General features: G+C 40.3%; 1 protein-coding gene across 11 annotated transcripts in view; it reads right to left on the bottom strand.

The window, feature by feature from the left end:
• Window positions 1-20471, bottom strand: part of MAP7 (microtubule associated protein 7) — a 174749-nt gene that overhangs the window by 97947 nt on the left and 56331 nt on the right. The window contains exon 1 of one of the 11 annotated variants that reach the window (XM_037842475.1): window positions 61-302. The exons of the other annotated variants lie outside the window; for them this stretch is intronic. Within the exon in view, the coding sequence (XP_037698403.1) occupies window positions 61-124 (64 nt within the window). The 5' untranslated portion in view covers window positions 125-302. Of the gene's footprint in view, window positions 1-60; window positions 303-20471 lie in introns of those variants that run through there. 11 annotated transcript variants of the gene reach the window in all.

Genomic DNA, 20471 nt, shown 5'->3' with positions numbered 1-20471 from the left:
TGAAGTTTTCCTGGTTCCTGTATTTCCTTATTAAAAGCTTCAAAACACCCCAGGACTTACAGCCCAGCTTAGTGTCTTCCATCCTAAAGTCGTCTCTCTTGAATGTGCTGCAGCATATCTGCATGTCTCCCCTTCTTGCTTTGAGTCCCTCAGGCAGGCAAAGACCAAATCATCAGCGAAAGGCCGGTTTAGCCTCCCTGAGAATCATCTCCCGCCCAGCTTGAGTTCACCCAGGGGAAAGCAAAAGGGTGAGGAGACACACAATCCTAAGCCACCCTTTTCAGATAGTAACCTTGTTCACTGAACCAAGTAAAACCAAGAAAGGCTTCTGTTCAAAAGGGTCAGTGAAGCTCAAATGCATGTGGCTGGGAGTGGGGAGCCTTTCCTGGTGAAGGCGTCGTAGCAAAACAGCAGCTCAAGCTCAGGGTTCTTTCGGAAGCTCCGACACGCACCAAACACACGTTAAAAACGTAATTGCTTATCAAGTCATCTAAATGTTATTTCCTATTTTTCCAGACTCTTCTTTTTCCTTTTTAGTGTCCAGATACATGAAAAATGACATTTAAAACCCTGACGGTTATCGCTGATTTTTGTTCCTGTATCAAAAACAAAAAAAAATGTGATCATTGAGAATCAGTCAAGCAGGGAGAGCTCTGTTCTTTTTCTCCCCCATGGTTGAGAACAGAGAAGGAGCCACGGAGAAACGACATCATGTGAAGTTTAGTTGCCCTGTTTGGAAGGTCCAAAAGACTGACCTGCTTGAGCAAGTTTTGAAAAATTCTAAATCTCTTCAAACAGGAGATGGAGAATCAACGAATATAATACTAAAATTTTAGAAATTATTCCTAGGTAAGTATAGGTCCTCAGAATTTATATTTTTTAGACAGCGGTTAATTGCACTGTAAATTTTAAAGTCAGCATTTCTGTCACTCTTTTACCTTAGGCTTCACTTTAAAAGGGCTCTTTGTTTGGGTGCATGGGGGGGGGGACTGAGGGGAAAGCCCATGTCAAATCTTTGCTTTCCCTTTTGGAATTTTGAAACATATGAGTTAGGGGCCAGAGTGCTTTGATTAAAACCAATTAACTTGATGAGTTTTGGTGAGCAATGGATTCAATTTGGAAAAGGAAATGTGATTTTTAGGAGAAGATCATATCTCTAAAAATCACATCTTTCAAGCTTCTCTGACTAGCCTCTCTGGGTAGTTGGACCTGATCCAAAAAAAAAGATTGGACACACACGATTTCTAAGAACTCTTAGGGGCAAGTACCTAACCTTTTCAATGCCCTTGAGACCAAAGACCACTTAGCAGGAGCTGGTGGATGCCAGCTGTGGTCAAACCTATCCCAGTCACCTCCCGGGACCAACATCACAGCTGCTAAGTACCAGGCACCCTCTCCAAGCAGCCCGGAGACAGAAGCTTCCATCTTCAAAAGCAGCCTGTGTCAACAGAGATTGCGTGTCTCCTGCAGAGCTTCCCAACTTTGCCACTATTAGCATTTTGGACCAGATAATTCTTTGTTGTGGGTGGCGGAGAAGGGGACTGTAATGTGCACTAGCAGATGTTCAGAAGCATGCCTGGTCTCTACCACTAGACACCAGCAGCCCCACCCCCTGGATGTGGGAACCGAAAATATCTCTGGACGTGAACAAATGCCCTTTGTGGGGGCAAAATCACCCCTCATCCAAAATGAGCACTCTGGTGACTCCAAATCAGTGGTGACCTCTCCTTGCTTCCTCCCAAGGCAGGGCTGCAAGTGCTGTCGACTGCTTCCCTCTTCTATTTGTTCCAGTGGACCTTAATGATCCTAAGGGGATATGGGGAATGGGGATAACCGGATGGGAAAGGCAGGTCAGAGTTTGCGAAGCTGGGCCTGGACGTCATGAACCAAGCCACATATGCTTCTGCGTGCTCAGTTTTGGGACGACGGCTGGGATGCAATTAGCACTTAAATATTGACTGACTGACTGAAGAAGTAGAAGAACCCCATCCCACTCAGTTGAGCAACATAATTCGTGAAGCATCATAAGAACTAACCAAGGGAATATGCTGGCTGTTAATTTCAGGAACTTTTGAGTCATGTTATTAAAATATCAACTTGTTCTCATAATTCTACACCTGTATATTCAGTAAGGTGCCATTAATGTTAGAACTGATACCCTATTTGCTCTGACAGCTCATTTAAACAGAACTGTGCTGGTTTGAATGTATTATGTACCCCAGAAAAAGCCATATTCTTTGATGCAATCTTGTGGGGCAGACATATTAGTGGGGATTAAGTTGGAAGTTTGGATTAGGTTGTTTGCATGGAAATATGCCCCACTCAACTGTAGGTGATAACTCTGATGAGATAGTTCCGTGGAGGCATGGCGCCACCCATTCAGAGTGGGCCTTGATCAGTGGGGCCATATAAATGAGCTGACAAACAGAAAGAACTCAGTACAGCTGTGAGTGACATTTTGAAGAGGAGCTACAGCCAAGAGGGACACTTTGGAGAAAGCACAGGAGCTGCACATGAGAGACAATTTGAAGACGGCTGCTGAAAGCAGACTCTTGCTCTGGAGAAGCTGAGAGAGGACAAATACCCCAAGTGCAACTAAGAGCAACAGTTTTGAGGAACTGCAGCCTAGAGAGGAACGTTCTGGGAGAAACTATTTTGAACCCAGAACTTAGAGCAGACGCCAGCCACGTGCCTTCCCAGCTAACAGAGGTTTTCCGGACACCATTGGCCATCCTCCAGTGAAGGTACCCGATTGCTGATGTGTTACCTTGGACACTTTATGCCTTAAGACTGTAACTGTGTAACCAAATAAAGCCCCTTTATAAAAACCAATCCATCTCTGGTGTTTTGCATTCCAGCAGCATTAGCAAACTAGAACAAGACCTTAGCCATGGACCATGAATTCATCAAACAAACAAAAAAATAACCCCTTTCAGCAGATTACAACAGCTTTCCTCTCTCCCCCAGAATTTATGAACTCACACTTCATACTCAGTGGACTTGGCTATTTCCCAGTTCACCTCGTTGGAAGCAACTAGTTTTGAGGGGTCAGGTGGCCACGCTAAGAGCCTCCAAACTGTCCTGTGGGCTCCCAAGTCCCGACATCCACAAGCAGGCATCAAGGCAGCTGCGAGATGTTTCCAGAAGGCAAATCTGATCACATGACTTCCCGAACGGTCTCACTTCTTTGGAGGAGTCCAGCACTCTGGCATGAACCCGGGCTGCCCCTCCGCCCTCAGCCTGGCCGTGTGGCCGCTCGCTCCACCCTGAGCTGCATAGCTCAGAGGCCGGCACTGCCCTGGGCCCAGCTCTCCTCCCAGCAGACACGATCTGCCACACTCCTTGGGGGTTGCCTTTCCCCTTATGGGCTCACCCCCACAAGCCCTCCACGTCTCCACTTTCCTCCGACCCCTTCCGGATGCCTCCCACGGGCTCCGCAGTGCCCACTGTCCACTGTGGTTGCCCTCCTGTGTGGCCCTCACTGAGTGCAATACTGGGCTGTGGGCAGGAGAGAGACAGGCTGGTGGGGAAACAATCTGCGTTTTGAGGTAAGAAATAATAAAACGATGGTGTAAATGCATCCTGTTCCGTGTCGGACACTGTTCTAAGGTGTCCACACCTAGGAACTGGTTTAATCTCACCGGGACCCTGTGGTCGTGCCAGTTTTCCAGGCGAGGAGATGAGGCAGGGAGGTGGGATTACCTACAGCTTGCAGAGCTGTAAGGGCAGGCTCTCGCCCCTCCAGTGGGCTCCAGGCCCTGTCGGCTCCCCGCACCCGGGAAGCCTTCGGCCAGGGCCGCCCACCGATGGGAAACGGCTGGCACCACAAGGAGAAGGCAGGCAGGGAAACAGGGCAGGGCATTGTGTGCAGACAGCACTCTACTCTTCCCTCAGGAACAACGGTTTCCAACTAAACGGGGGTGCATTCAGCCAGCTAAACAGCTGGGTGCTGACAAGAGAAGAAAGAGAAGAAAGAAAGGGTTTCACATCTGATGAGTGGCTCAAGGCAACTTCTTCATCCGAGTGCATGGAGCAGGGGGCACCTGCATCTACGCAGCGTCCCCAACTGTGCGTTGCCCAGTGGCCGGCTCGGAAAGGGGCTCGGCCCTAATGCACGTCATTCCTGCTGTTTCCTCAAGGCTAAGGCCTCAGCCCATCACTGCATTTTTGGCTTCCCTTTCAGTAAACAGATAAACTATATCTGTGCATGCTGATGTTGGGAGGATGAGGGCCGAATGACAACTTATAATTCGGATTTAAAGGAATGGAAATCACTTTAAATACAGTATATTTTTACGGGTAATATATATATCCAATACAAACATTGACCCCTGCAGTAAACTATGGACTACAGTTAATAATAAAATGACAGTAATATTCTTTTTATCACTTGTAACAATGGTCTGACGCTAGTGCAAGGTGTTCACAGTAGGGGGTGGATGGGAACTCTGTATTTTCTTTATTTTTCCATAAACCCACAACTTCTCTGACTAAAAAAAAGTAAGATAGACATAAATCCTGAGAAAGTAAGGGGGAATAAAAACTTGTTTATTAAGTGTACATTACATAATAGCCTATGAATTATAAGGTGACCCTGAGCAGTGTGTGGAGGCCCCTGAGGAGCCCTGCCCTCCCTTTGGCTCATTCACTCCCATTCATGGACCCCTGCTTTCCTCAGTGTCACCCCAAAACCACTCTCAGGCTGAGACAGACCCTCAGCTCTTCCCCTATCCTGAAGGCGCCCTGTTATCCTCACATGCGCACAACACCTGGGCCTGAGACGGTCAGCTGGGGAGAAGCTTGCATCCTTCAATAGTCTCTTCCCTTCCTCCTGCTCTCTCTCTCTATTTCTCTCTCTCTGTCTCTCATCAGATCTGCTCAATTGTTAACCCTGCTCTTTCTTGTTCTTTCTTCTTTCCAATTTTCCTCTCTTAAATTCTGGCCAACAGATAAACTAGTTCTTATAAAACAGGAACTTTTAAGCTGCAGCAAGATTTATGTGAGATGTCTGTTCATGTTTGTGCTTGTTTATAACAAAGCTGTATTCCACAGAAAACTGTGTGATCCTGCATTGCTGGTTTTACATTCCTGAGGAAACACCCCGAGATGGGAGGTCTGCATATGTCCAATGGGGAAGATATAAATGAATAAATGAACACTTTAATTATCATTCTTGTTATTTCTGTGTGTGTGCTAATGAAGGTGTCAGGGACTGATTTAGGTGATGAATGTACAACTATGTAATGGTACTGTGAACAATCGAATGTATGATTTGTTTTGTATGACTGCATGGTATGTGAATATATCTCAATAAAATGAAGATAAAAAAAATAAATGAATAAATGAAGATCTAGTTGTGCCAACAGATAACTGAAAGCACATGGAAAGGATAGGCCATTCTCCTGAAAAAGATATTGCCAGATTTGATTAGCACAAATATCAAAATGGTGCAGTTTAAATCCTTGGTGTTTGGTTGAATTGAAAGTTTATCCAATATAAAATATTTGGAACTTGGTTACTGCTATTTTATGAAGAAAATGCTGAAAACCGATTTCACTGAATTTATGTTTTATTTATAATTATGAAAAAGTAAAAACAGATTTATTTTATGAAGTGTTTTTTTTTTTTTTTTGCTGAAATTTTTAAAAGCTAAAAACAAAAATAAACAAACAAAAAACAAAAAACAACCCCACAGAGATAGTATAGATAATTAAAAGAACCAGTTCCTTCGGCTCTATCTACTGCACATTAATGGTGATGTCAATAGGTCTTACTGGAAGGTATCTAAACTGCTTCCAATCCCAATGCTAACCTAGGACTATTTCACATATTACACTTTCCAGAACCTGTTCTTAATGTTTATTCTTGATTTCCAATTTCAAGTATAGCTTTGGGAAGGTAATTTGTTTCTAATGTTTACAATATATCTAGCACTCTGTTTTTTTCTCCTTCCCAACAGCTGTTCTATTTGATTCTCTTTTTACTTTCACTATTTCCTTTGCTAAAAGAGTTCCAGAGGCCAAAATCTTTTAAGAGGCTGGAAAAGGAAGATGTCTCTTTTTCAGTCTCAATTTTAGAGTACCTTGGACAGTGACAAAAGCTACAAACACTTCAGGAAAACTTACTCAATTCAGTTAAAAGCAGGCTCCACACACAATTGTTTTCTTTAGAGGAGTAGGTGCAACGTACTTTTCTGTTTCTCAAAATCCACATTTACATTATGCTGGAATCTTTCAAGAGCACCCCAAATTGCAGAAACAATTTTCCTTCATGTCTAAACTTCATAGCAATGGCCAAAATTGTATTTTTTTTTTACCAAATGACCAAGAAATATTTTTATTTTATACTTCAATACTTTTTCACTATGCTTAAAATCAAACCTTTTCAATCTTCTGACTCTGACCACAAGCACTCACCGGGGATAACTGGCTTTCCCATGGCACCTCCTGTGAGACACATTAATTTAGGGATAAATACGATGTGGTTATTAAAAATGTTTAGTCTTTAAGCAAAAGTTCTTAGTAAACATTTTAGCAAAATTAGGTTGCTAAGTCTGGATTATTGGGATTGAAACTTCTAGAAAGGGTCAATTGTTTCTTTTGAAGGAAAGACAATTTCTGCCAAATTACTACCTCTCCAGACATTTTTTATGACTTCTCAAAAGTTTCAGTGTTTACTTCCATGTAGGAAACTTGTTACCAAATATTATCTCAAATCTCCATCTTTTGTTGTCAACACCGACAAATTAATTACAATGTACTTCAGTGGGGATTTTCCTGAGAAAAATGGAAAAGATTAATGGGAGAGCATGAGAGCTGGAGACCGGAGTTAGATCAGAAATTAAAATAGAATAAGGAACTTGGCCTAGTTTCAAAAGGGACACCTGCTATTTCCTCGAACCAGATCAATGAGCTCTTCCAGGTATTTGTCTTCAGAATTTGGGGCCAAAACACCATTTTGAACTAAAATATACTGTGTCAATATGTAAGAAAGTCTTGTACAAAACACCTTAAATCCTTTACTAAAACAACATGTTTCCTTTTCTGTGTATTCCAGACTACAAACATCTCCTTTCTCTCCCACCCCTGGCCCTAGATGTTACTCTGACCCCAGCGTGCCCTAGCCAGTCACAGCACGCTGGGAGGGCGCAGGGGCAGTGAAATGCTTCCTCTGCTGCTCGTTTACCTTCTAACCTAATTTACATGCATGACCAGACCATAAGAGATTTATGGCACTGTAGCCCATCACTAGGCAACAGTGGCATTCAATTAGTGCAGGGTTTCCTCCTAACACATAGAATAGGTCTTAGCAGCCTGCATGCCATGTTGACCAAACAACTGGGGCTCCAACCAGCAGCAGCCCTAGCCTCCACCTTCAGCCCCCAAAACTGGTCTCACCACCACCAGTCTTTCCCCTTCAATTCCTATAAATAGTCAGATTAGATTTCCTAAAAAAAAAAACAGCTCTGTCACCTAACAATCTCCTGCTTCAACACCTACAAGGTCTCCCTACCTGTCTCCAGAGTTAAGGTCAGAGCAGTGTGTGTTCATCTACTTTTCCAGAGTTATTTCCCACCCCCCACCCCCCACCCCCAGAAAAATCTTAAGCTTTTATGGAATGGAAGCATTTGCTGTTCTTTTAACATGCCTCATGATTTCCTGCACTTTTCTTTTTTCTCTCTCTTTTTTGGCTGGTCCCTGCTCTTCTTTCCACCTGGAATGTCTCCTCAGTCATCGCTGTGAATTTCTCCAAGTGTTTCAAGGTCAAGCCAAATGCCCTCATCCTCCACAAAGTCCACTTGATTCTCCCAACAGAAGTGCATGCCCTCTGTGTGTGCCACACATGCTTTGATTCTCCTTCTCTAACAGCATTACTACAGCAGAGGAAGGTTCCAGACTCATCCTTCTATCCCTGTGGACAGGCCATGCTCAAAAAGCACCCGAATGGTGATGAGCTGGCCTCTGGGACCGATCAGAGGGGCTGCTGTGGCCCGGCCGTCGGTCACCTGAGAGTCTTCCCCCGTGGACTGACCACTTCCTCTGGCCGCTCCTGCTTCCCTCAGAGTTGGAACACAACAGGCGAGGTTGACTGGTACCCTACCAGTTCCAGGCCCCTTCTCCCTGCCTGTGCTTTCCTCGGGACCCCAAATCCCCCCAGTGCAATCCCCACCCAGTCCTGTCCTCCTGTAAATACTCATATTCCAAAATGATCTTGACAGCAATTTTATGTTTCAAAATAGAAGCTTTCTGGTAAAAATCAATTTTTCCTATGCTGGGAGTGGCCAGTAACTGCTTTTAGAATATCTGCAATTTGAAAGAGGATGCTTACTAACCTAATTACATTTCTAATAAATGGAACTCCAGATAGAGGAATTTAAAAAGAGAATTCCAAGCAGCACAGGGGATGCTGCTATTACAGGCCCTGAGTCTCACCCCTACCTGCTTGGCTTTTGTGTAGCTCTGGTCCCGACCTTGGGGCTCCAGCTCCATTCTTCAGTGTGCGCGTCGGTCTCACCCCTCAACAAGAGGGCAAGGGTTGCCTCCGACGCCCTCAGCTCCAATTCCTGAATCTTGCCTCTTCCCTCATAATATCAGGCTGGTCACAAACCACAGCGTTTAGAAAGCAAGGAAATATAAGGAAAACAAAGTCTCCAGAATCCCACATACGCAAGGCTAAACACTGTGTTGGGGACTGAATCGTGTCCCCACAAAAGGCATATTCAGGGCCCAAGCCTCTGGTCCTGCAGGTGTGAACCCATCTGTAAACAGGATCTCTGAAGATGTTACTATTAGTTAAGGTGAAACCAAACTGAATGCGGGTGGACCTTAATCCAATATAGCTGAAGTCCTTATAAGAAAAGGAAATCGGACACAGAAAGAGAAGTCCCGGGAGCAGTCAGAAGCCAGAGTCAACAGAACCTGGAAGAGAAAGGAGAAGACACTGCCACGTGCATTGCTATGTGATGGAAAAGCCAAGGACCAAGAACTGTCAGTCTCCGGGGAGAAAGCATTGCCTTCCAGATACCTCGATTTTGGACTTCTCCTAGCCTCAAAATGATGAGCCAACAAACTTTCTGTTAACTCAATCCATTGAACGGTATTTGTTTTAGCAGCTAGGAAATTAAAACACACTGCTAATATTTTGGAACACTTTTTTCCATATGTAGTCTATGTACATTCCAAAGATTATTATAAATTATATAAGCAATAAATATCATGTGAAGAAAAATTAAAAATACTAATAAACACAAACCATTTAAAACAAGCTCCAATCCCAAAATTCAGACTTAAACATTGAAAATATTTTAGTATCTATTCTTGAAGATTTTTTCAAAGCATACATAAGTATGTGTTATAATATGTACAATACTTTAATACCATCATGTAATCTAGTTTATATTCTGGACATCTTCCAGTGTCAGCAAATATGCTTCTAAAACACTTTCATTATTGGCTGCATGATCTTAACTATATGGAGAGTCCATAATTTATGTAGCAGATTCCCTAAATTTAGGTGGCTTCCAGAAAAATTTTTCAATTTTATAAAGGAGGCTGCCTGTAGAGTAGTACAAATCTTAGCAACATCTGAAGGATAAACTTCTAAAGTAGGAATATTTTAAAAGACTTTTATATATTTTACCAAAGAGAGCTCTTTTCACTGCATCCTCACTGATTGTGGTGATTTGCTCACTAGTTCATTTGTTATTTACCAAGGGCCGGCTGTCTGCCAGGCACCGTTCTTCTAAAGTCTTATATCCAGTGGATGTAGATAGATAATATATGAGAAAACAAATTAAATAAGATCCATGTTATGAATAAAACAAATCTGGGGGTGGTGAGTAGAAGCCAGTGATTCCAGAAGCCACGCAAGAAGTGTTTCAGACAGAGGAGCGAGAAGTGCAGAAGCCCAGAGCAGACGACATGTTTTAAGAAGATGAAAAGAAAGTTAGCTGGGTTAAACGTGGTGAGAAAGGAGAGCAGGGCTCCTGGTCCAGAGCAAGGGCTTCATGCTAAAATTAAGGAGACGCCACTGGCAGGTGAAAAGCTTTAAGCTCACGAGTGCAGGACCCAGTGTGTAGTTTTAAAAGGTCTTTCTGGTTGCTGAGTGGAGGGTAAGTGGAGCAGCTATAGAAGCAGTGAGACCAGTTCAGTCATTTATTCACAATCTGGGGAGAGCAGAAATGGTTTGCAAGAACAGCAGTGGAGCAGGATATTAGATAGGTGGGATGGGTGGGATATAAGTTGGAGGACTTATGGCCTGAACGTGAGGATGACGGAAAGGAATGAATCAAATGTGAGCCCGTCGGCATTTCCTTAAGCATCTGAGACAGAGAAGACAGGTTTGAGGAAGAGGACCACAACTTCCTCCCATTTTGAAGGTGTTTCAGAAAGGCAAAATCTTTGCCAATGTGAGATGTACAGATGCTATCATACTGTTTTTCTAAATTTTATGTAGTTTAAATTATTCTGTGACTACTGTTCTCTTACTGCACTTCAATTTAAAAATTTAATAACTACTTTCCACGACAAGAAAAGCTCTTCATAATGTACCAAATATACTTACTTAGCTAGTTTCATCTTTTGGCACATTCAAGTTATTCCAGTTTTTCACTGTACCATCATACATGCTAAATAAAATAAAACGGTCACCTGAATTGGGCGTTGGTGGGAGGGACCCCTTTCCAAAAAAGGATGGGAGTTGCAGGAGCTTTCCGAGAAAAGGGGACATACTCTACAGAACTGCACTTAAGCAGGTGATTAACCAGCTTCAGTCCAAGAGATAGCTTATGGAAATGGGCACGCATACCGTATCAATCAGAGTCTGCTCCCCACTTTATAAGACCCCCAGTACATAAAATGGAAACGTCAGCCAGTCAGAACAGTTTCTGCTTGCTTCCCCTTTGCCCTATATAAGCTTCCCCTTTCCAGTCTGGGTGCTGCCTGATTCATGAATCATAAAACTGCTCAAATAATCTCCCATAAATAAAATCTTTTCTAATATATTTTTTAACATACGTAAAGGTTTAATTGTAAATTAGATTGTAAGGGAATTACTAGATCAGAGGTAAGAAGAGTTTTAAAACTCTGATACATAGCACCAAAACTAATTTCCTGATTTACCCTCCAACATGTGTGAGAGGCACCACTATCTGCTGTGCATATTCTCATTAAAAATAACAACAAAACTCAGTAGCATTTGTAAAAGGTTGTAAACATAAATGACATAATTTAACCTACAAGGACAGTAACATTTCTGGAAAATGTATTAGCATTTTAACCTAAACTTTCCCAATAGTATTTTAGGACCTTTAACAGAAGAATTCCTTTTGATAATAGGCAAGTGGAATAATCTCTCAATTTACAGTTATTACTACTGAAGACAGATCAAGCTCCTTGAATTCTTGTTGATGCTCAAATTTTCTTTTAAATATTCTAATTAATACACTCTTATAGCCCATCAGCCTATGTTGAAGCTCCTGGGATTTAAATACCCTACCATAAAGCTAATGTGCCAAAAGTTTTAGTATTTAATATAAATAAAGTTGGTTTAGTTAATTCATCTGCTTTGCACTACCAAAGGGACCTTGCTCTGCTTCTGCCCCTACAGTGATGCAGAAGGGCATTTATAGGTGGAAGCCCCCAGCCACCACTGGTGATTTAGTTTTAAATTGTTAAAATTAAATAAAGTTAAAAATTCAGTTCCTCAGTTGCAATAGTTACATTTTTGCGAACTTAATAACCTCCGGTGGCTAGCAGCTACCATACTGAACAGCACAGATATAAAGCAATTCTATCTTTGAAGATGTTTCAATTTATCTCCTAGAAAATGAGACTGACATATATAATTTCTAAAGCAGATTCTAGATCTAAAGTACAGTGATTTTGTGGCTTTGAAATTCCTTTTTAGGAACTCTTCAGATTCCCTGAAAGATTTATGAAAACATTATATACATAATATCTTCAATTCAGAATTTCAGAATTCAATTTCAGAATTTCACAATTCAGAATTCAATTTCAGAATTTCAGAATTCAATTTCAGAATTTCGGAATTCAATTTCAATTTAGAATTTCAGAAATGGGGGTTTCTTTAAAATCATTTTTTATTTATTTCCTAATTTCCACATTAAAAAAAAAAAAAAGCTGAAGTTGCAGGCACAAGAGATTTGGTCAAGTTCTTTTAACGAGTGAGTGGATGAGCAGAATCAGAACTTACAACTCCCGACCTACAATTCCAATCCAATGCTATTTCACTCCACAGAGGAGAAAAGGAACCCGTTACATTCAAAACAAAAGCCGCAGAGCATATGTGGCTATGTTTGGCTTGCGTCCGTGTGTTCACACATCTATTTCCTAGCTCTGTTTGCAGTGAGAGCATAGAGGCAGTGACATTCCAGGAGCAATGAACATGGCTAATGCCCAGATCATGTTTTAAAAATCTCATTCTACTAAATAGAACCAGGGCTCCTCAGAGAAATGGCTGATTCCAAGGCTGGATCAAGGAAGAAAGTAGAAGGTGAGTCAGTGCCAGAAAGTAAGGACCTGCATAAACAACGATGGGGAGATGTCAAAAGGGCATGGCAGCCAGCTTGAAAGGGATCCTACTGGCCAAATATGGGACAACTGGAACATCAAAAAAAGAGAGAAAAAAATTATAACACACAGATTAAAATGAATATCCCCAAGTCCACACTGATATAAATACGTAAGTCAGAGAGACGAGAACACTCTTTCTTGTAGTAGAGAGCCAACAAACAAACGTAGAAGAAAGGATGAATTAGAAAAGTGCTATTTGGCAACCAACATGATACTACTCAATTAAGGCAAGAATCATTAATTGATGCTAAAACAAATGGGTTGAATATATGAGGAAGAACAGAATATTTACATAATCTTAATGTATCTCCTCCCAAAGTACTTATTAATTACAAAGCAAAAATTAGTAACTTGATAGTAGAGATTTCAACAGAATGGTCAAGGTTAATATCACCAGGATTGGAGCAAACCAGCCACACGTGCCTCCTATGCAACATGCCAAGAACAGAACATTCCTTCTGTAGCATTCCAGCCCAAAGCAGATAACCTGAATCCAATCACAAGAAAACATAAGGCAAACCCATACTGAGGGACATCCTACAAAATAACTAGCCTGATGCTGCAGAAACGTCAACCTCATGAAGTACGAGGCTTGCGAAAGATGTTAAAGATTAGAGATTAAAGAGAACTTATAAGTGAATACAGTGCATGACCTGGCATTTCCTTTGTCTAGAAAGGACATCATTGGGACAAATGGTGAAAACTGAATAAGATATGTATATTAGATAACAGTATTGAATTGGTGCTCATTTCCTAATTTTCATAAATGTAGTATAGTTATATAAGAGATCATCCTTGTTTTTAAGCAGAGAAAGAGAGAAAGCTAAAGAAAGAAAGAGAAAGCAAAAGAGGGGAAGAAATAATTAACAAATCTAGTAAAATGTTAACATTTGGAGAATCTGGGTGAAGGGTACATGGGAGTTCTTTGTACTATTCTTGAAACATTTTAACTTTTCTGTTCATCTGCTACTATGTGAAAATGAAAAAAAAATTTAAAAACCAAGGCCATTGAATCCCTTTTCATTACTGATATTAAAAAATGAATGCATACAAATGGCCAATAAGCATATGAAAAGATGCTGATCATCATTCCTGCATTAGGGAAATGCAACTCAAAACCACAATGTGATACTTCACTCCTACAAGGATGCTTATTGTTTAAAAAACAGAAAATAACAAGTGCTGGCCAGGATGCTAGGACACTGTAACTCTTATACATTGTTGGGGGGATGGGAAAGTGGTGCAGCAGCTGTGGAAAACAGTTTGGAGGTTCTTCAGAAAGTTAGCTATCCAATTATCACATGTCTTGGGAATTCCACTTCGAGGTATATACCCCAAAGAACTGAAAACAGGTACTTGAACAGATACTTTCACACCAATGTTAATAGCAGCGGTATTCACAATAGCCAAAAAGGTGCAAACAACCCACGAGTCCACCAACAGATGAATACGGATAAACAAATGTGGTCTATCCATACCATAGAATATTATTCATCCATAAAAAGGAATGAAGTTCTGATAAATGCTACAACATGGATGAACCTTGCAAACATTATGCTAAGAGAAATAAGCAGACATAAAAGGACAAATATTGTGACTACACTTACAGGAAATATCTAGAGTAAGCAAATTCATAGAGACAGAAAGTACACGGCAGGTTACCAGGGGCTGGAGGTAGGGGAGAATGGGGAGTTATTGTTTAAGGGGTACAGAATTTGTTTGGGGTGATGAAAAAGTTTTGGTTAGGGATGGTGGTGACAGCCACATGACATTGTGAATGTAATGAATGCCACTGAATTTTACAATTAAAATGGTAAAAATAGGAAATCTTGTGTTCTATATGTTACAACAAAAATGTAAGAAAATGAATGCAGCTTTTGACACCTTTATACTCACAGAAACATTAATTAAAATGGGGAAAAATGAATATTGAACATGTAAAATTCTAAAAAAATTTTTCTAAAAATGTACTATAACATTTTCTCCAAATTAAAAGTAAAAGATGTAAAAGGAAAATAAGCTTATCTATTTCTCCTTTCCAATAACAACTGTCTTGCTATAAATGTCAGAGGAAATATAAAAATCTGCACCTTTACATAGTGGCCCACCTTCAGATATTTTTAACATTTTCTTTTTTCAGCAGAAAAAATAATTTGACTTGACCAGATAGGGAAAATCTATCAGATGCCTAATTTTAAACTGGGCAAAATACATATGAAAACTAAGCAAAAATAGCAATTCTGGGGTGAAATTAGCTGACCCAGATGGGAAAGAGAAACAGAATCTGCCACATTTGGAGCAGCAGGGAAACTGGGGAAAACCAGGGAACAATTTCCCAACACCGTGCATCAACTGACCTGAGATTCTTACTCTCAGCTCAAGCTGAGCATGGAAAGCTCCGTCCCTGGTAAGGGCAGCCTTGGCTTTCCAGGAACAGGTGCCACTTCCCATTTAGCAGCTCAAGTCAACCTAAAAGCTGGCACTGTTGTCAGCACAAAAAAAAGAAATGATTCTCATATTTTCCCCCTATAGTAAAATAAATGCTAACTATTCTCTTATTAAATAGCAAAATATAATAATTTTGAATTATTTTGAATTACTTTAGTTTGACCCTAACATAACTTAGCCTGTTATGATTGTCAGAACCATTTGTAAATGAAGAAAAAATTTTACTTCTCCCCATTTCCTCCTCTTTCCCCAAATGGCCATTCTAGTATCATATAGACATGCAAATTTAATGCTTTTTTTTCACCACCTAAATTAACAAATTGTTAGACAATGGACTGAATTCCTCAGCTTTTGTTACCAATATATTGTACAAAAAACATCTGGATTGAGAAGGCATGTTCTTAATCTATCAGGTTATGTTTGGGTATATATTACTTGAATAGAGATATGTTTATAACTACAAATACTGAAAAATAAAGAACTCTAACAAGGTTAACTGATTCTTTTTTTTTTAATTTTTTTTATTTTACCATATTTTTAAATTGTAGAATATAACATGTATACATGTAAGTGATAACTTCCCAAGTGAAATTTAACAAGTAGTTAGAGAATAAATTTTAAAGACTATTATAGGTTACAGTTCCAGAGTTTCAATTATTTTTTTCCTTATTGTGAAATATAACCTATATACAAAAAAGGTAATATTTTTCAAAGTATGCTTTAACAAGTAGTTATATAGGAAATTTCCAAAGTTGTTATGAGTTATAGTACCATAGTTTCAGTTATTTCCTTATTGTGAAATATAACACATACAGAAAACGGCGATAGCTTTCAAATTACAATTTAACAAGTAGCTATAGAACAAATTCCAAAGGATACTATATGTTACAGTTCTACCACCTCAGTTCTTTCCTTCTAGCTATTCTAATACCTCAGCACCTAAGAAACAAATTATATAAAGATTCAGTATTCATAATCCTTTGTTAAATTCCACCTTGTCTGTTGCAACCACTTCCTCTAGTTTAATCACTTTTTCAATCTTCAGGGATGTCTAGGCACCCAAAAGCTTATACTATGGGGCAGGATTTATTAAGAGAGGGCTCTTTGTGATGCTTCCCCAAAAAGAAGGCTCTGATATTAAATGCATTTGGAAATGCTACAAATTGTGTATCCTCTTTTGGGAAATTATAACACATATAACTATATGGAATGTCCTGAGGGATTGTGTGCTAAACAAGCAATTTAATATGAGTCTCCCAAACTTACGTGACCAATGACTTTTGTTGTTGCAATATTTATGAATCTGGGATAGTCCTAGAATCCACTCTAGGAGTGTCTTCCAGTATGTTCATGGATTATATTATTGCAGGTGATTCTCTTAAAGGGACACACAATATTGTTTCAACATGACATCTCTCATAAAATGAACACACTGTAGCAGTAACTTCTCTTTGTCCATCAAATGTAGGGAAACAAGCAAACTGATTGGAAATCAAATTTAGAGGCTCACCTGACTGCTTTAGTAGAGGGTAACTAGATTTGATGACTTAATGGTCAGTCCCACTGTAGTTTTTTGGTTAATGCTTTAAAATCTAATTCCATAATGCACTTTTACCGATGTCAAAAATAGATCTCAAACTCCATTAGTAGGCTCCACAAGTCTGAAGCGGATGAACTTTATTTCCTCTTCCTAGAAGCCTGTGAAACATCAAGCATATCTAATGGACCAATTAAGGTGCTAAACCTACACAGCCTGCTCCCTGCTGCAGCTAAACAAAGCCTTGCAGGAACAATGCAACTGACTGCAAATGAAAATCTTCTCTCTAAACCCAGCATGTAACAGAAAATGGGGCAGCTAACTGCTCAGTTTGGTCAATGGGAACTCACCAAAAGTATTCAAAAACCAAGGAGTTATTCCCAGGGATGAATCTGGACCCAACACTGTGGGACTGAAAACATCTTCTTGACCAAAAGGGGGATGTGAAATGAAAAGAAATAAAGTTTCAGTGGCTGAGAGATTCCAAATGGAGTTGAGAGGTCACTCTGGTGGACATTCCTACGCACTATATAGATAACCCTTTTCAGTTTTTAATGCATTGGAATAGCTAGAAGGAAATACCTGAAACTATCAAACTGCAATCCAGTAGCCTTGACTCTTGAAGATGATTGTATAGCAATGTAGCTTACAGGGCTGACAGTGTGATTGTGAAGACCTTGTGGATCACACTCCCTTTATCCAGTGGATGGATGGATGAGTAGAAAAATGGGGACAAAAACTAAATGAAAAATAGGGTGGGATGGGGGGATGATTTGGGTGTTCTTTTTTTACTTTTATTTTTTATTCTTATTCTGATTATTTCTGGTGTAAGAAAGATGTTCAAAAATAGATTGGGGTGATGAATGCACAACTATGTGATGGTACTGTGAACAGCTGACTGTACACCATGGATGATTGTATGGTATGTGAATATATCTCAGTAAAAGTGAATTTTAAAAATAGGAGGGGGTGATTTGGGTGTCCTTTTTTACTTTTATATTTTATTCTTATTTTTACTTTTTCTGGTACAAGGAAAATGTTCAAAAAATAGATTGGGGTGATGAATGCACAACTATATGACGGTACTGTGAACCGATTGTACACTTTGGATGATCGTATGGTATGTGACTATATCTCAATAAAATTGAATTTAAAAAACAAAACAAAACAAAAAAAGCCCCTAGGAGTCATGTATTTGGTGAGGGGCGGGGGATGGGGAGTGGGCGGGCGGGGAGAAAAGGGAAAAACGCCCCTCGCGAACCCTCTACTAGAAGGCAGGTGCCAGGACCGAGGCCCCGCAGGACGGCGCCCCCGGGAGGAGGAGGCGCGGCCGGCAGGGCTCAGGCTCCTTCACAGCCCTTCTGGTCTCTGAATAATACCAGTGTCTTCACTTCGCTTTCCTCAAATTGAATCCTCTGCACATAATTTCACTAACAGCCGCCGTCTGGGGAGCATCTGTAGCCGCCCTCAGTTCTGATCTTCATAGGCAGAAGAAACACCGACAGAAATAGCCCCGCCACCTGCGAGCCGCGCGGGGACCCGGCTGGGCTGCGGGCTCAGCTCCCGCCGACGGGGAGGCCGCGGGGGGCAGGCCGGGCGCAGCGGGGTGCGCGCTGCGGGGGCAGGGGCTGCCTGGACCGCCAAGGGCTCCCCCAAGTCAAGGCCCTGTAATGGGGAGGGTTCCGAAGTCACCACTCCCAAACCAAGAACAGCAACAACAGAAGATTTAAACAATGAAGGAAAAAAAAACAACCACCACCACAAAACAACAGTAACTGGCAAATGCTAACATGGAAACGCATCTATCATACATGTGACCAGAAAAAGGTAAGTGTATTCTACTTACAAAATGATAAGAAGACAAGCACTCCAATAGTAATCAGAAGAAATAAACATGTAATTCAGAAAAGAAAGAAAAATGCTAGTGAGTATATGGGGAAATGCTCAACCTTTACTGGTAACCAAGGGAATGGAGACTAAAACAAAAAACCGTCTTGTTTTTTTTTTGCCTTTAAAATTGAAATGAATTTCAAAAAGAGGATATCATCATAAAAAGAAAAAAAAAAGTGGAAGTAGCCCAATTTTTAAAAAGTGGTTTGGTTAAATTAATTATAGAATATCCATAGAATATTTATTTATGTGTAGCTATTAAGCTGTTTTAGAAGAATGTTTCATACCATGGAAAATGCTTCTGAGATGAACCACATATACAATGAGATGTCAAGTTCATAAAAAAACAACAAAACACACAACATACAAAGTTTTTAAAGGCCAGAAGAGTATATACCTAACAGTTAACGAGGCTATATACACATGGTGGGATTACAGATGATTTTTAAAAAGTTTAATCCTTCTGTTTTCTAAATGTCTCACCGCTAATATCTATTGCTTTCCTCATCAGAAAAGTGCACGTTATATTTAAAATATTTGGCAGTGACCAGGTAGGGATGCCCAAAGGCTATTTCTGTTGCTGATTTCCTGACCTCCAGTTGTCAGTGAAGACAGAAATGGCGTCTGAGGGAGGAGCACTAGTGTGGGCACTCGCTTCACATGCTGACGGGGCAGCGGGACACTTATTCCGGGAAAAAGGCCCCAGAAAACCTCGCAGGAAAACCAAGGCAAGCCTTATGGGAAAAGGGCAGCTTACACTTTACACTTTACTTTCACATTTTGTTTATATTTAGATAATTATAACTTATTTACAAAAGGCAAATTTCTCCAACTGTAATTTCATTTCAAACTCAGTTTTTCAATTTTACGTAGCTTCTAGATAATTTTCCAGTATAAGCTTTTCCAGTTTGGGGAAAACCAGATGCTAAAGTATTAACCTCCTTCTCATTTTTATTCATTTTATAAAGTTAGAAGATGGTGATGACACTATTTTGGCAGTCTTTGTAGAAGGATTTTCTTTTTCTTTTTTGTTTTAATCATCAAATGTAGCAAAAGCAATCTATATGTTTCTACATTTAAGTTATTTTATGAAGAGGATGTGCTCCAAGAAAAAAATGATTAAAACAAGCATAAAATCCTACGCTTGCTTTTAAAATATAAAATAAGAGTGCCCCTTCCATTCACCTACAAATATTTATTAAATTCTTGTTATGCACAATAGGCATTTCTTAATGAAGTTCTTACAGGCTATGAAGAACAGCTAACAATACATTATAGGAAAACTCATGCAGTCTATAGTTAAAAACTTTTAAATTTTAGGCAAGACCTTTGCCAGTCCCCACACAGAAAACGCTTAGCTTCGGGACCCCTCTTTTCTGCAGTGACCTTTCAGGTTTCTGGCTCAATGGGACCGGGAGACTAGCAGGTGCTTCCACAAAGGCCGTTTCTCTACTTTCCAAGGGTGGACAAATTGGATCTTTTCTTATAAAATTTTAGGATGTATCTCCCACTCATAAAAAAATAAGTAATGCAGGCTGAACTGGCAGGTCAGGAACTGCATAAATTCACTTGTTTCCTGAAAAGCAACTTGTTGAGTCTTCAACTAGAAAAAGTCATGTTTTTCTATGTTGATATTAGCCAGAAAATATCTGATCATCTTTCCTTTTATCACCACCATTAATAGTTCCTTCCTTTTCCTTTCCATTCTCACCTGAGTCTATAATCTCATTTTACTTCACACTACTTATTTTATTTGTCAACAATAGACTTTCAAGAATCCTTGGGTCAACAGTGCTCTGTGACATTAAGTTTCTGAGATGGAGGACCCTGAAGATGTTGCTGACAGACCTCAGGACATTCTCCAGCCTTCTCCCCTGGATGGAGGTCAGTGCTCTGGGGAACCGACTTACAAAGGGCCAGTGCTCTCCCTGGGAATGCAAAGGCAGAGCTGGAGTGGAGAGGGCCTCCCAGTGGAGAGGAGCACTCTGGTTTCAAAATTAAAG

This window comes from Choloepus didactylus, chromosome 7, assembly GCF_015220235.1.
Source record: "Choloepus didactylus isolate mChoDid1 chromosome 7, mChoDid1.pri, whole genome shotgun sequence".
Lineage (NCBI taxonomy): Eukaryota > Metazoa > Chordata > Mammalia > Pilosa > Megalonychidae > Choloepus > Choloepus didactylus.
The sequence above is the reverse complement of the archived record's forward strand: the minus strand, read 5'-3'. Positions and strand labels throughout refer to the sequence as shown.